Genomic DNA, 12,772 nt, shown 5'->3' on the forward strand with positions numbered 1-12,772 from the left:
GTGATCGCGGCACGAACAGTGCTGTGTGCGGGCTGCGGCGCTCGCCACCCTGGCGATTGTGCTGGACGGCGGACGGTGTGGTTGCTCAGATGGCCTTATGTGTTATGACGACCCCATTTCGACATCGTCCCTAAGGCCTCTGTCACATGAGCTCCCCATGCGGGAATGACTGGCTCAACCAACTGATCACAAATTCTCTCCCGCAACATCGAAGTCATCAAATTATGCTGTCACGATGAAGACTTTTGGCGCTTTGTGTACTTTTAGCTTACTGGGACAAAAGGGAGAGGGGGTTGTGTTCTCTAGGCCCCTAGGGGCCCTACGCGTGGCGTGAGAGCTCGGAAGCGAGCTTTGCACGGCGATCGAGGATGGCGCGGTTGACCCCCTTGACCGAAGCGATGGAGATGCGTTCCGCGTGGTGCTTTGTGAGATATCGTGGGAATTTGTGATCAGTTGCGAGTTGGTTGAGCCAGTCATTCCCGCATGGAGCTCATGAGCAGAGGCCTTTGGGACGATGTCGAAATGGGGTCGTCATAAGGCCATCTCAGTGACTACACGGCCTGCCACGGCGTGTGTGCCACGACTCTGGACGACTCTGAACTGGCGCTTGATGCGGTTATAACTTGCGATCCCGTGCCTATTAGTGCATTCTACCATCTACTTGCACATGGCCCCATGCCGGCCATCGAAGATATGCGTACCCGAGATTTTCTTCTTCCGTAGCGGCATCCCCATGCTCCTCGCGGCAATATTGCCACTGAGCGCCCTCGTCGCGACACAGCTGGTGCCGGCGGCCGTAGCCTCCGACGCTGCCGCCGGAGCTGCCGTTTTCGAGCTCAAGTGCGCAGCATGTCACGGCGGCGGCTCCAATTTGATTAGCCCGGGAAGAGACCTCAAAGCTAAGTCGCTGGAGGCGAACGGCTACGCGACAGAAGAGGCGCTCTCAACCCTGGTCGCGGTCGGCAAGGGCCAGATGCCCAGCTACGGTCCAAAGTCGCCACCGTTTGCGAGGCTGACAGAGGAGCAGATATCGGACGTGTCTGCGTATGTGCTATCGCAGGCCGCGGCCGGCTGGCCCAGCGGACGATGATGATACCCTCGCTGGCGCGCTGCAATGCACGCATACAGACGCGTCCTTGTCGAATCGCACCACCCTGTATCAGACGATATACCCTCGCAGACATGGGCGCTGCAGGCGGAGGCGCATACGTTGCGACGCGACACACCCTGCTGTTTGGGAGATGACACATATTGCTTATATTGGCGTCTTCACCGTCGATGAGTCCATTGCGAGAGCCACGCCGTCGTTTTCAAGTACGGACGGAGGAGAGATCGAAGTCAACACATGTTACTTTTCCACCACACAACAGAGAACAATCCTCAACACATGTTACTTTTCGTCAGCATGGACGTTCCACCTACAGGACCTAAATGAGAGCCTTTCTGTGGCGGGGTCGCCCCCTCCGTCATAGTGTCTTGAACCGCGTGATTGTATTGTGAGTCGGAATCGCGCTCACGAGGTCGAGAGCCTCGATCGCCTCTCTTAGCGACTCGTGGCCGGCCTCGCGGAAGACACACGCCAGCCGAAAGTCCAGGCGTCCTGCGCGCATGATGCGATGGAGGAGGCCGACGGCGAGGTGCTCATCTGCGAGGATCGCACAAAGGGTCACCACGCAGGCAGCCGGGGCGGAGCGCGCATTGCGGGGCGGAAAACAACAGGAGGGTGGTGGGGCGGACCCGTCAGTGAAAGATCGGTGATGAGCTCTGGGTGCGCGGCGAGGGTGGACAGCGCGAGAGCTGTGAGTGACGGCACGGCGGGTGGCAGAGCCGCGCGCAGCCCTCCCCAGGGCAGCACGCCGGCCGCGTTCTCCACCTCGTCCGCCTCCGCTGCCGCAGATGAATTCGCCCGCAGCGACGCCTCCTGATCCCGCTCTCGCTGTGCAAGCCGCCTGGCCCACTCCGGGGTGTCGCTCGCGCTCATGCTGCAGGCCGTCTCCGTCCTGTCCGGAGCTAAGCGGCAGCGCCCTTCGCCGGGTTCGGACTTTTCTGGGCTCGGAGTGGAAGGGCGAAAAAGAAGGAAGGATCCTAGACCCAAGGGAGGGATGGGAGGACGGCACGCCGCCACCACACAGGGGTAAAGAAAAGAAAGAAAGAAAACAGACAACCCAAGGGAGGGATGGGAGGACGGCACGCCGCCACCACACAGGGATTTTAAGGAGAGGTGTGTGGTGCGCTAGCCGTCGCCCACCCTAGGGAGTCTGCCTCTTCCTATCTCTCAGGGGTAAAGAAAGAAAGAAAGAAAACAGACGACCCAAGGGAGGGATGGGAGGACGGCACGCCGCCACCACACAGGGATTTTAAGGAGAGGTGTGTGGTGTTCTCTCAGGGGTGAAAGGCGATAAGCTTTGCATGGAAATTCTTTCAATGGCACCTGCAAGGGCTCGCAGCGAGTCCGCGTCGACCGCCGCGACCGCCTCTGTGTGCTGACGCGCACCACGCCGCCTCACTGTGGCCACCAGTATGAGGTTGCTCGCGCCCACTGCATCGGCTTCGCTGCTGGTCCGCCTCTCGCTCGTGCCGCACCGCGCGCACGCGCTCTGCTCCTCCGCGGCGGCGCCGCAGCGAGTCCACCTGAAGCTCGATGCGCCCGTGCGGCACCTCTTCGAGCCGCAGAAGAAGCGGGTATCGCTGAGGCTGCCGTCTGCCGGCGCGCTGCCGCTGCAGGCCCTGCGGGCGGCCCTAAGGGAGCGGTGCGGCGACGAGAGCGTTGAGCCGTTGCTCGAGATCCGGCACGGAAAGCGCCGGATCGAGAGCGACGAGGACCTCGTGAGCGTACTCGCCGTTACCGCCACGTATGGTGGCGACGGGCCCACGCTCCAGGTCGTCGCCAGGAGCGGGAGTCAGCTGCCTCCGCCGCCGCCGGCCGCGACTCTGCTGCCGCCTCAGGTCGGGCGACTGCGCCTCGTCTCCTTCTTCCGCTTCGCGTCGCTCGGCAGCTCGCGGCGGCAGCATCTGCTGGAGGAGATGAGCTCGGTGCTCGCGCGGCTCGGCTGCCGCGGGAGCGTCTACGTCGCGCCGGAGGGAGTCAACGGCCAGCTCTCGGTGCCTGAGGCGCAGCTCGACGCCCTGTCGGTCGCGTTTGCGGCCCTGCGGGGCGTGGAGGGTCTCAAGCTGAACGTGCAGCACGCCTCCCTCGGCACGGTGCAGGCGGACGCCGCCACCGCCCCGTACCGCAAGCTCATCGTTCGCGAGAAGCGGCAGATTCTGACCGACGGCCTGACAGGCGCCTCGCTGCCCGTGCCACCGCCCTCGCCATGTCATCCAGCACTCTCTCACATTCTCACCCTCCCCGCCCGTTAACGACGCAGAGGGCGACGAGCGGGGGGAGGGGCCGGCGGGAGACCCGGCGGCCGCGTTCGATTGGGACCGCGCCGGGACCGAGCTCGCTCCTGCGGACTGGCACGCGATGCTGCCGCCAGGACGGCCAGAGCACGCCGCTGCTGCTTCGTCGGCGGCTGCCGGCGGCGAGGGCGGCGGCGAGGGCGGCGGCGAGGCGGGCAGCTCCGTCGGTCCGATTCTGCTCGACTGCCGCAACGACTATGAGTCGTCGGCGGGGACCTTCCTCGGCGCCGAGCCGCTCGACACGAGCGTCTTCTCGGAGAGCTGGGAGGTGCTGCGGAAGCGGCTCGACGGCGTGCCGAGAGAGCGGCCGATCATGACCTTCTGCACGGGCGGCATCCGCTGCGTGAAGACCAACGCCTTCCTCGAGCAGGAGCTTGGCTTCACCAACACGTTCCGCCTCCGCGACGGCATCCACGGCTACTTGCGCCACGTGCGCGACACGCCCGGCGTCGCGTCGAAGTGGGAGGGCGACAACTTTGTCTTCTACGAGCATGACGACGCCGCGCCTTCTGGTGACGAGGAGGTGCTCTGACGCGCGTGTGTCAAAAGTGAGGATGTAGAGTTCGTGAGCAGCAGCGCGGTAGCTAGAGAGCGAGCTGAGGTCGTGCAACGTGCAGGCTCGCGTCCTCGTGTGTAGAGACTCACCTAGAGAGAGCGCGACGACCCCCCCGTGACGTGACGTCCACACTGAGAGCAGAGAGCGCGCGGCGGGCGGATGGGCGTGGAGCAGCGCGAGCCGCTAGCTCCTAGAGCTGGCAGCTGCGGAGGAGCGGAGAGCTGCTGCGCCACACAGGTGCAATCCCACTTCTCCCGCGCACAGGCCCTGGGGAATTAGTTTTACCATTTCCACCGCGGCCCCGAATGTGGGTGGCTTAATGAGCTATAAACAGAAACTAACCGCCCGGGGTCGAAGAAGGGATCTTGCATTTAATTTGCTTCTTGTGTGTGGGAGTGTGGCATGTTGGTCCATCTGCATCTCCGACTTGTGGAGCTGGATGGAGAAGTGTGGAGAACTCTGGCTCGGCAATACTGCCTGTAGAACGGAACGCTGCAATCCGCACAAAAAAATATCGCAAGCCCACGCCGGGACCTACGCGGGGACATGCAAGAGAAGGGCAGAGGCCCCAGCTGTTTTCCATCAACACCGCGTTGTGGCGATGCATCATGATTCATGTACAACCCAGTCTGGCCGTCGTGGATGAACCATTTAGCAGTCGTCGTCCGAGTCGTCGTCGTCGTCGACGTCGCTGCCGCATGAAGTAACCGACAAGAATGTCACGGCAATCGCGGCTTGCCTGATTTTCTCTTCAAGCAGTCGGCCCCTTGAGCCGAGCATGCTTACGACCCGTGCCTTCTCTTCTTCGTCCAGCCCGGCAAATGCAATCATGGCCGGCAGCACGCGCTCCAGTAGCGGCTGGTTCTGACTCCTTAGTGAGCTTGACGCCATCAGACCGGAATCCAGGGCATCAAAAGCGGTCTTGAAATGGTCCACTTCTTCCATAATCGTAGCAACGAAATTGAGCTTGCGCACCGGCTCTGCGGTATCCTTGTCATTGTCCTCGTTCTTTTTATCGGCAGACAGCAGCGCAATCTGCGCGTTGGCCTCTGCGAGCTGTGCTTTGAGCTGCGTAATCTGAACCTTGGCCGCTGTGAGCTCGTTCTCCTTTGATGTTTGTGCTGATGCACCTGTAGGAGTTTCTGCGAGGCAGAGCGCGTGCGCCAACGAGCGCGAACGGGTGCGTGAGAACGAAATCCGCACGACGGGCGGTAGACCGACGGGCGGAGAAACGGGCAATCAACCAAGGACTCGAGAGTGTGAAAGGAGGGACACGTGTGGTTCGGACGATGCGCAACGCGCGAACGAACGGCTGGCACGAAAGCGCCAGCCGGCACCATGCCGCCGCGCCCGACCACAACGGCCAGACAGTCCCCACAACCCACCCACTCACATGCTGGGGGGGGGGGGGGGGCTGACCCCCAGAGGCTTCCCCGGAGGCTTCGACCTTCGTATGAAGGCGCCGGTATAGTACAATTGGCGTTTTCGGCCGTGTAGCGTGTAGTTTCAGGCCAAACTGAGGCCGAACTCGCCAATTGTACCGCCCTATTACCGGCTGCCAATTTACAAAGCCGGCGGACGTGCGCGGCTGCTGTGGGCGGTACCAGCTGCGGCACATGCGAGGGTCCCGGCGATTCTCTCGTTGCAGCGGCGAGCGCTGCACGAGCAGAGAGTCGACCTGGGCATGCGCAAGGGAGTTAGGAGCTGCCGCGTCAGCGCGGTCACACCGTGCGACGGTGCCATATCCATATTCCCTGGGGGCGCTGGCCGCTGGGGGATATGTGGGATATCGTCAGCGAGAGATATTCAGATCATGTCTCCCTTTTTTTTCAGACCGACACATCAGTATCAGACCAGCGGGACTGCGCCTCGCCCCCACTTGCCCTGGTGTGGTTCTGTCCCTAGTCTCGGAGGGGGGCTTGAAGCTAAGAATATTTTTTTTTTCAGACCGACACATAGAGCTCTACTGAATATGAAAATATGGCATTCGAGAGAGAGACCCCATTTACGCTCTAACTTTAAGAGAAGCCCTCGTCTCGCGGCGCCGTCGTCTCGCGTCAGAGCACCTTGCTCTTCACCCGGAGCGCCGCCTGCTCTGCCGAGGCCGCCGCCTCTCCGGGGAGGGCGGCGAGCCGGTCGGCGAGGTGGGTGAGCACGGCCGCCGCCTTGTGCACCGGGAGGGCCTTGCGCGGCCGGGCGTACGAGACGAGCGCGTGGAGGACGCCGTGCTTGACCTCGGCGCCCCCGAACTGCGTGATGGCCGCGCCCCAGTACTCGCCGCGCTCGAGCTGCGCCTGGTACGCGCGAAACTCGTCGAGCGTGTCGCAGACGGCGAAGCGGGCGAGCGAGCCGTCCGGCCTGGGAACGGGCGGCACGACCGGCGGCGCGTAGGCCGCCCAGCCGTCGGGCTGCTTGTGGAAGACCACGTCGCGGCCGCCCACCCGCATCGTGTGCGTGGGCTGCGCGCTGACAAACTGCCAGTACGCGACGGCGGAGGCACCGAGCTCGACCGCCCGCTGTATGTCGCGCGCCACCTCCTCCGCCTCGGGCTCGACAAACTCGGAGAGGAAGCAGGGCACTCCGCCCGGCGAGCCTACGTGCTGGGTACGCCAACCTCAGGGCGGGAAGACGGTATTGTGCAGCGCATTCAGAGCACCGCGTGAATACAACGGAGAAGATTACAGTGAATACAGCGGAATACGGGTGAACACAGCTGAGTACGCGTCCTCTCGGGCGCCAGAAGGAGTACAAGAACACGTTTCCGCTTCTTTCCGAACCGCTCAGCAGCTGCGCGAAGGCGCGCGCGCGGAGTGTGGCCGAGGCGAAGGAGCAGCTCGTCGGAGGGGCGTAGTAGTGGAAGGAGAGCAGCAGCCGCCCGCCCGCCGCCCACCGGCGGTACGTGCGCCACGCGGCCCACGGGATCGGGTCGCAGAGCGCGAGCAGCAGCGTGGCGAGCGAGAAGCCGGGCAGCGCCTGGCCGACGTCCGTGACGCAGACGGGGACGCCGCGCACGCCTGGGAGATATGGGGAGATATGGGGAGATCCGGGGAGATCCGGGGAGATACGGGGAGATACACGCCTCGCTCGTCGAGCGCGTCGAGCGCCGCCGCCTGGAAGCGCCACAGCTCGGAGCGGAAGCGGAGCAGCCGCGACGGCCGCCCGGTGAAGAGGTCCCACAGCCCGCCCATCGGCGGCTCGTTGAGCGTCTCGATGGCGATCACGTTGGCGTGCCCCCTCCAGACGGCGGCGAGGCACTCGAGCAGCGCGACGTAGCCCTCGAAGACGGGCCGGTCGGCGGCGGCGCGGTGCGAGCGGTAGAGGCGCGAGGCGAGGTTCTGCACCTGGGGGAGATATGGGGAGATATGGGGAGATATGGGGAGATATGGGGACATATGGGGAGATCCGGGGAGATGTGGCGGTAAGAGGCTCTGCACCTGCTTGCTCAGAAAGAGGACGCCGGATCGCCAAGACTCGCCATAGTTGTTGAGCCGGATCGACGGGTTGCCCAGGTTCATCAGCGTCGCCGGACGGCCCGGCGCCTCGTCCTCGACGCTGAAGGCGCGCCACGGGTCCTCCTCGCCGGAGGTTTGCACGGAGACGAGCCGCCCCCAGAGCGGCTGCAGCAGCCGCGGGAGCGCAATCTCGAGCGGGTGCGACGGAGAGACGAGGTAGGACTCGCCGGCGGCCGTCTCGGGGCGGGCCTGGAAATGCTGCGCCACCCACACCGGCACTCCCTCGCCCCCATTTGTGGCGCACATGGCGTCCTGGTGCACCTCGAGGAAGCAGTAGATGCCGTGCGCCTCGAACGTGGAGACCGTCTCCTCGAGCCGCGCCACCCACTCCGGGTCGAGCCGCCCGGGGCTGGGCATTGCACCGGACCAGAGGCAGCCGAGCCGCCAGCACGGCACCACCCGCTTCCCCGGCACCCGCCAGCTGCCGCGGGCGAGGTTGGCCACCACCGCCCGGCAGTCCCTGGCGACGTCTTCGGGCGGCGGAAACCACGGCGCCGCCTTGAGCACGTAGTTGCCTCCGACCACAACCACCTCGTCGTCGCCGAGCGCGAGGATGCGCCGGCCGCGGCGCTCCACGACGCGGATGCGCTGCGGGTGGTCTGCTGGTGGCGGAGGACCGTCACCGCGAGCGAGCCAATCTAGGACCGCCGCGAGGTTTGGAGAATGGTAGCCCGCCCAAAGGAGCAGCGTTTGCAGGAGGTGCAGCCAGAGCGCGAGGAGCTGCAGGCCGCGGGCGAGCAGCGCGATAAAGGCGGACCGGCCCAGGGCAGTGCAAATCCCCAAAAACGGCTTCGCTGTCGCGAAAAAAGAAAACTATGCGGTCGGGAAGAAGACGGCGACGACGTCGCGCTCGTCGCCTGGCTACACATGCGCTGCCTCGTCACCTTCGGCTTCGCCCTCTCCGCCATCTACTGGCGGGCCCCAACAGTGCGATACTTGGCTATCGCACTGTTGACGGGGTGGGCGACGGCTAGCGCACCACACACCTCTCCTTAAAATCCCTGTGTGGTGGCGGCGTGCCGTCCTCCCATCCCTCCCTTGGGTTGTCTGTTTTCTTTCTTTCTTTCTTTTTCTCGCTTACCCATACGCACGGTACAGCGCTCACCCGAGCGCCCGTCTGCACGACGTAGTACGACTCCATCACCCCGAGCATGCATTCCTCCTTTCGGTAAGAAGCCGCCCCCGTGTACTGCTCGAGCTGCTGCGTCTCCCAGTGCACGAGCACTTCCAACCGCGCCCGCTCGAACACTCCCTGCGCGGCTCGCGGCACCAGCGACGTGCCAGCGCCGAGCGCGTTCAGCGATCTGCCAGCGTACTCCTTCGCACGTTGCCCGCGGCGCGCCGCCTCGCGCCCCTCACTGTCCGCGTCACGCAGCTGCTCCTTCTCGCCATCGCAGTTCCAGCACCTCGTCGCCCGTGCATCGTTCCGCGTCTCGCGCCGGCAGTAGATGCACTGCCAGTGAGTGAGGCGCCGATCCATCCGCCTCGTCTTGTTTGCTCGCGTCGGCCCGACGTCGCCTCTGCGCTCATCTTGTGTGATCGCGCCTTCGCCGGCCTCCCGAACAACGCATGCAGGCAACGGTTGTGTCCCGCCACCGAACTCCCTGCCGGTCCCGTGGAGCTGCCCCATCGGCTGCAACGGCCCGGTGTACATCACCACGTCGCCGACCGGCGCGGACAGTGGCTGCAGTATTGCCACCGGCGTGATCGTTCCTCGCGAAGTCGTCGACAGCCGAGGTCTCGCGAGCCACTCGTCGGTTCCCTGCGGGAGCCGCTCCTCGATTCGTTGCGTCTCCGCTCGGTCGTCCATCGCCGCCAGCCACCCTCGGGTCGCGTTCGGTCGCCAGCTCTCCAGCTCGTCGTTTGGTCACCGAGGAGAGGGAACGAAAGCACACCTCAAACTGCAGGACGTGCATCCTGGACGCATCCCTCCTTGTCCCACTTATCGAATTTGTGCAGGCGAGAGTACTCGTCCGAATTCCGACGTTTTTCATAATTCTCACCCTACTATACTACAAGTACTGCGGCTTCGACGCCCTCTCCTTCATCGCACTATGGGGTGTGTCGGGGTCGATGTCTCGTGTCGAGTCTCCGTCGGGGAAACACAACGAAAACGACATGCATGGAAAACGACTACGACGCGGCTCGAGCTACTACGCGGGTTGCTCCTCGTCACCGCCGCGCGGGAGCGCGCCACTGCACTGCGGAAGGCTGCGGCATGCGGCCTCGTCAACACCCCACAGCTCCACAGCCTCAGCGACGAACCTTACTGACGGCTCGTCGGGAGCGGCGACCGTTGCCGCAGCGGTGTCGGCGCCGCCCTCGGCCGGCGTGGCGATGAGCGTGAGCGGCGGGTTGTCGAAGGTGTCGCTGCTTGCGCTCGAGCCGCCGCTGATGTCGCTGTCCAGTACCAGCCCGCCTCCGGCGCCGATCGCGAGCTGCAGGCTCTCGGCGGCGCCCTCCTGCGTCGTCGCGACGAAGTGCTCGTTGGCCCTCGTCCAGCGGAACGGGAAGACCACCGGCGTCGCGTGGGCTCGCCGCCGGATGGGTGGCGTCACCTGCACAGACACTCGCGGCGGGCGCGCCGGACTACCCACGCCGCCGCCACCCTCCTCTGCCCCTCCCGCCGCGTCCGCCGCCTCGCCCGCCGCCGCCGCGCCCTCCGCGAGGAGGTCGGACGTGCTCCGCTCCATCTGGGTCACACGCGGCTGGGCGGGCGTGTTGCCGCGGGCGACGGGAGGCGGAGGGAGGGCGAGCCGGCCGAGGGCGAAGAGGAAAGTCTCGCCCGTGCCGTAGACGGAGTGGGAGGGGGCGCTCTCGGAGGAGGCTCGCGCCGTCGCCTCCCGCAGCTCGCTGCAAAAGGCGCCAAAGACGCGTCCCTGTGTGTCCCGGAGGAGGAGCACGCAGGGCCCGGCGCCGGACGCCGCGCGGAGCAGGCGAGCGAGCGAGGTGCCGTCGCGCTGGCTCGCGTGGAGCAAGAACCACTGGCCGCCCGTGTCGCCAAAGCGCCTCGGGACGGCGTTGGAGAGCTGCTCGAGCAGGCCATCGCCGCACGCCCGGAGCAGTAGGTCCTCGTCCGTGGAGGGAGGAACCATCAGCTGTGGGAGCTTTGGCGGGACGACGACGAGCAGGTTCACCGCCGACGGGTCCGCCACGTCCTCCTCCTCCTGCTCCGCCGAGAGCATCGACGTCAGCGACGAAGCCATCGCACCGAGCGAGGCGGCTACGCGGGAGCCGCGGTCGGTCGACTTTAGCGCGCGCACGGCCACGGCGGCGCCGACGACCTCCAGGCCGCCGAGGAGCATGGTGCGAGGTGGGGACGATGCGGCGAAATTGAGAAGAAATTCCGCGAACGCGGGTCCCGAAATCGCACAGTGGGTGCGCACTGTACCTCTGTGTTCGTGCGTTGCCCATCTCTACGGGAGATGACTGCTCTATTTATTTATCGCACAGTGACAGTCAGACATGCAAGACGGGGTCCCAATTCACAGCCTTTTTGAGAAGAAAACCTCCTACGGCGCTGTGCGCTGGTCGCCATTTTCTGCTTGCTGGCCGCTGAACAACAGTAACAACAGAACAACGTTGAGGATTTCAGCCAACAATAGCGCAACTGTTAGGCCCCAAATTAACGTTAGGCAACCCTAATGGGGGGGGGGGGGGCATAGTTTTGTCCATTTATGTATTTATGACCAAACGAGCCGTCCCCCCCTGACCCCCCCTGGACGCGTCCACCCTCCGGGTCCAACAATCGCAATCCCTAAAATACATACATAAATAATTAATATATATATTGTTATGTGTGCAAAGAAGTTCTCCCGTCTCCCCAAGTCTACCCAGGGTTCGTGATTTCACATGGAAACAGCGAATCGGTTTCACTTTCACTTTCACTTCACATTTCATGTGAAACGAAATTTCACTTTTTCGAGCGAGTGTGAAGAGTCGTGTGAACGTGCTGATGACGGATGCTCCCACCGAGTTCCGACACTCTGACACTCACTTGCACAGGTGTTGGCTCCCAAGCAGCAGCCAAGATGAAGGAGGCTGGAGATATTGGTCTCGCTGAGCTGATGTGTACACTAGACCTATATGAATCTCATGGCATGCTGTGGGCGAATACGGTGCTGATGGTGGGATGAACTCTCTCAGCAGTCGAGAGTCGACTCTCGACGCATCGGGAGGGCGGCCGCGGCGGTGTAGGGGCGGCGGCGAGCTCCCGGTTGCAAATACTCGCCTCACAGTCCAAGATGGCGGCTCGCGCCCCCATCCGCGCACCAGCGTGCCACTCTAGCCCCGCCTGCCGCCCAGATACCGAGGGCGGGGCGCACTCTTCGACTTGGGCTATTATTTGCCACCGGGAGGGCGGCCGCGGCGGTGTAGGGGCGGCGGCGAGCTCCCGGTTGCAAATACTCGCCTCACAGTCCAAGATGGCGGCTCGCGCCCCCATCCGCGCACCAGCGTGCCACTCTAGCCCCGCCTGCCGCCCAGATACCGAAGGTGGGGCGCACTCTTCGAGACTTGGGCTATTATTTGCCACCGGGAGGGCGGCGGCGGCGGTGTAGGGGCGGCGGCGAGCTCCCGGTTGCAAATACTCGCCTCACAGTCCAAGATGGCGGCTCGCGCCCCCATCCGTGCACCAGCGTGCCTCTCTAGTCCCGCCTGCCGCCCAGATACCGAGGGCGGGGCGCACTCTTCGACTTGGGCTATTATTTGCCACCGGGAGGGCGGCGGCGGCGGTGTAGGGGCGGCGGCGAGCTCCCGGTTGCAAATACTCGCCTCACAGTCCAAGATGGCGGCTCGCGCCCCCAAGCATCCATGCTCTGATGTGTCGCTTGGGTCGCCTCTGCTGCTGTGTCTCTGTCTTAGCCAGATATCGAGAGCGCGCGACGACAACCAACCCCTTACCCTAACCCTAACCCTAACCCTAACCCTAACCCTAACCCTAACCCTAACCCTAACCCTAACCCTAGCCCGAAGAACCCAAAGCGTTCACCGAGAGCTCGTGTCGACGGACCGCTGATTCCGCCATTTGGTTTCGGCCCAAACCGGACCATTCTCTTAGGAGCTGCACAACGGCTTGAACGCTCTCTGACCCTAACCCTAACCCTAACCCTAACCCTAACGACACGGTGCTTCTTAAGATGTGTTTTGTCGTGCGCGTCGCTGCCGACGCATCTCGCGTGTATGGTGTATTTGCAGTGTATTTCGGCGGGGGCGCGCATTAAAAGAACATTGAGGCAACACACACGTCCTCGAGTGCCCGAGGACACGAACCAAGCTGCACCTCCTCTCACTAGTTATTGTG

General features: G+C 63.9%; 5 protein-coding genes across 5 annotated transcripts; 2 read left to right on the top strand and 3 right to left on the bottom strand.

Annotated features, from left to right (window-relative positions):
* Nucleotides 1-799: 799 nt before the first annotated feature.
* On the top strand, nt 800-1,075 carry EMIHUDRAFT_49162 (hypothetical protein; the record flags this gene model as incomplete). Its single annotated transcript, XM_005765899.1, has 1 exon — nt 800-1,075. A coding segment is annotated over one exon (276 nt), but the record flags the coding sequence as incomplete, so codon positions are not given.
* Nucleotides 1,076-1,466: 391 nt separating this feature from the next.
* Nucleotides 1,467-1,981, bottom strand: EMIHUDRAFT_212630 (hypothetical protein; the record flags this gene model as incomplete). The annotated part of the gene is made up of 2 exons (XM_005765900.1): nt 1,467-1,600; nt 1,738-1,981. 2 exons carry the CDS (start codon nt 1,979-1,981, stop codon nt 1,467-1,469), a joined length of 378 nt encoding a protein of 125 aa, XP_005765957.1.
* Nucleotides 1,982-2,520: 539 nt separating this feature from the next.
* EMIHUDRAFT_212631 (hypothetical protein) lies at nt 2,521-3,934 on the top strand (the record flags this gene model as incomplete). Its single annotated transcript, XM_005765901.1, has 2 exons — nt 2,521-3,297; nt 3,605-3,934. 2 exons carry the CDS (start codon nt 2,521-2,523, stop codon nt 3,932-3,934), a joined length of 1,107 nt encoding a protein of 368 aa, XP_005765958.1.
* Nucleotides 3,935-8,528: 4,594 nt separating this feature from the next.
* Nucleotides 8,529-9,451, bottom strand: EMIHUDRAFT_437109 (hypothetical protein; the record flags this gene model as incomplete). The annotated part of the gene is made up of 1 exon (XM_005765902.1): nt 8,529-9,451. A coding segment is annotated over exon 1 (750 nt), but the record flags the coding sequence as incomplete, so codon positions are not given.
* A 172-nt stretch (nt 9,452-9,623) lies between these two features.
* Nucleotides 9,624-10,775, bottom strand: EMIHUDRAFT_212633 (hypothetical protein; the record flags this gene model as incomplete). Its single annotated transcript, XM_005765903.1, has 2 exons — nt 9,624-9,963; nt 10,150-10,775. 2 exons carry the CDS (start codon nt 10,773-10,775, stop codon nt 9,624-9,626), a joined length of 966 nt encoding a protein of 321 aa, XP_005765960.1.
* Between the last annotated feature and the right edge of the window lie 1,997 nt (nt 10,776-12,772).

The sequence above is a fragment of the Emiliania huxleyi genome (genome assembly GCF_000372725.1).
Source record: "Emiliania huxleyi CCMP1516 unplaced genomic scaffold EMIHUscaffold_53, whole genome shotgun sequence".
Classification (NCBI taxonomy): domain Eukaryota; phylum Haptophyta; order Isochrysidales; family Noelaerhabdaceae; genus Emiliania; species Emiliania huxleyi.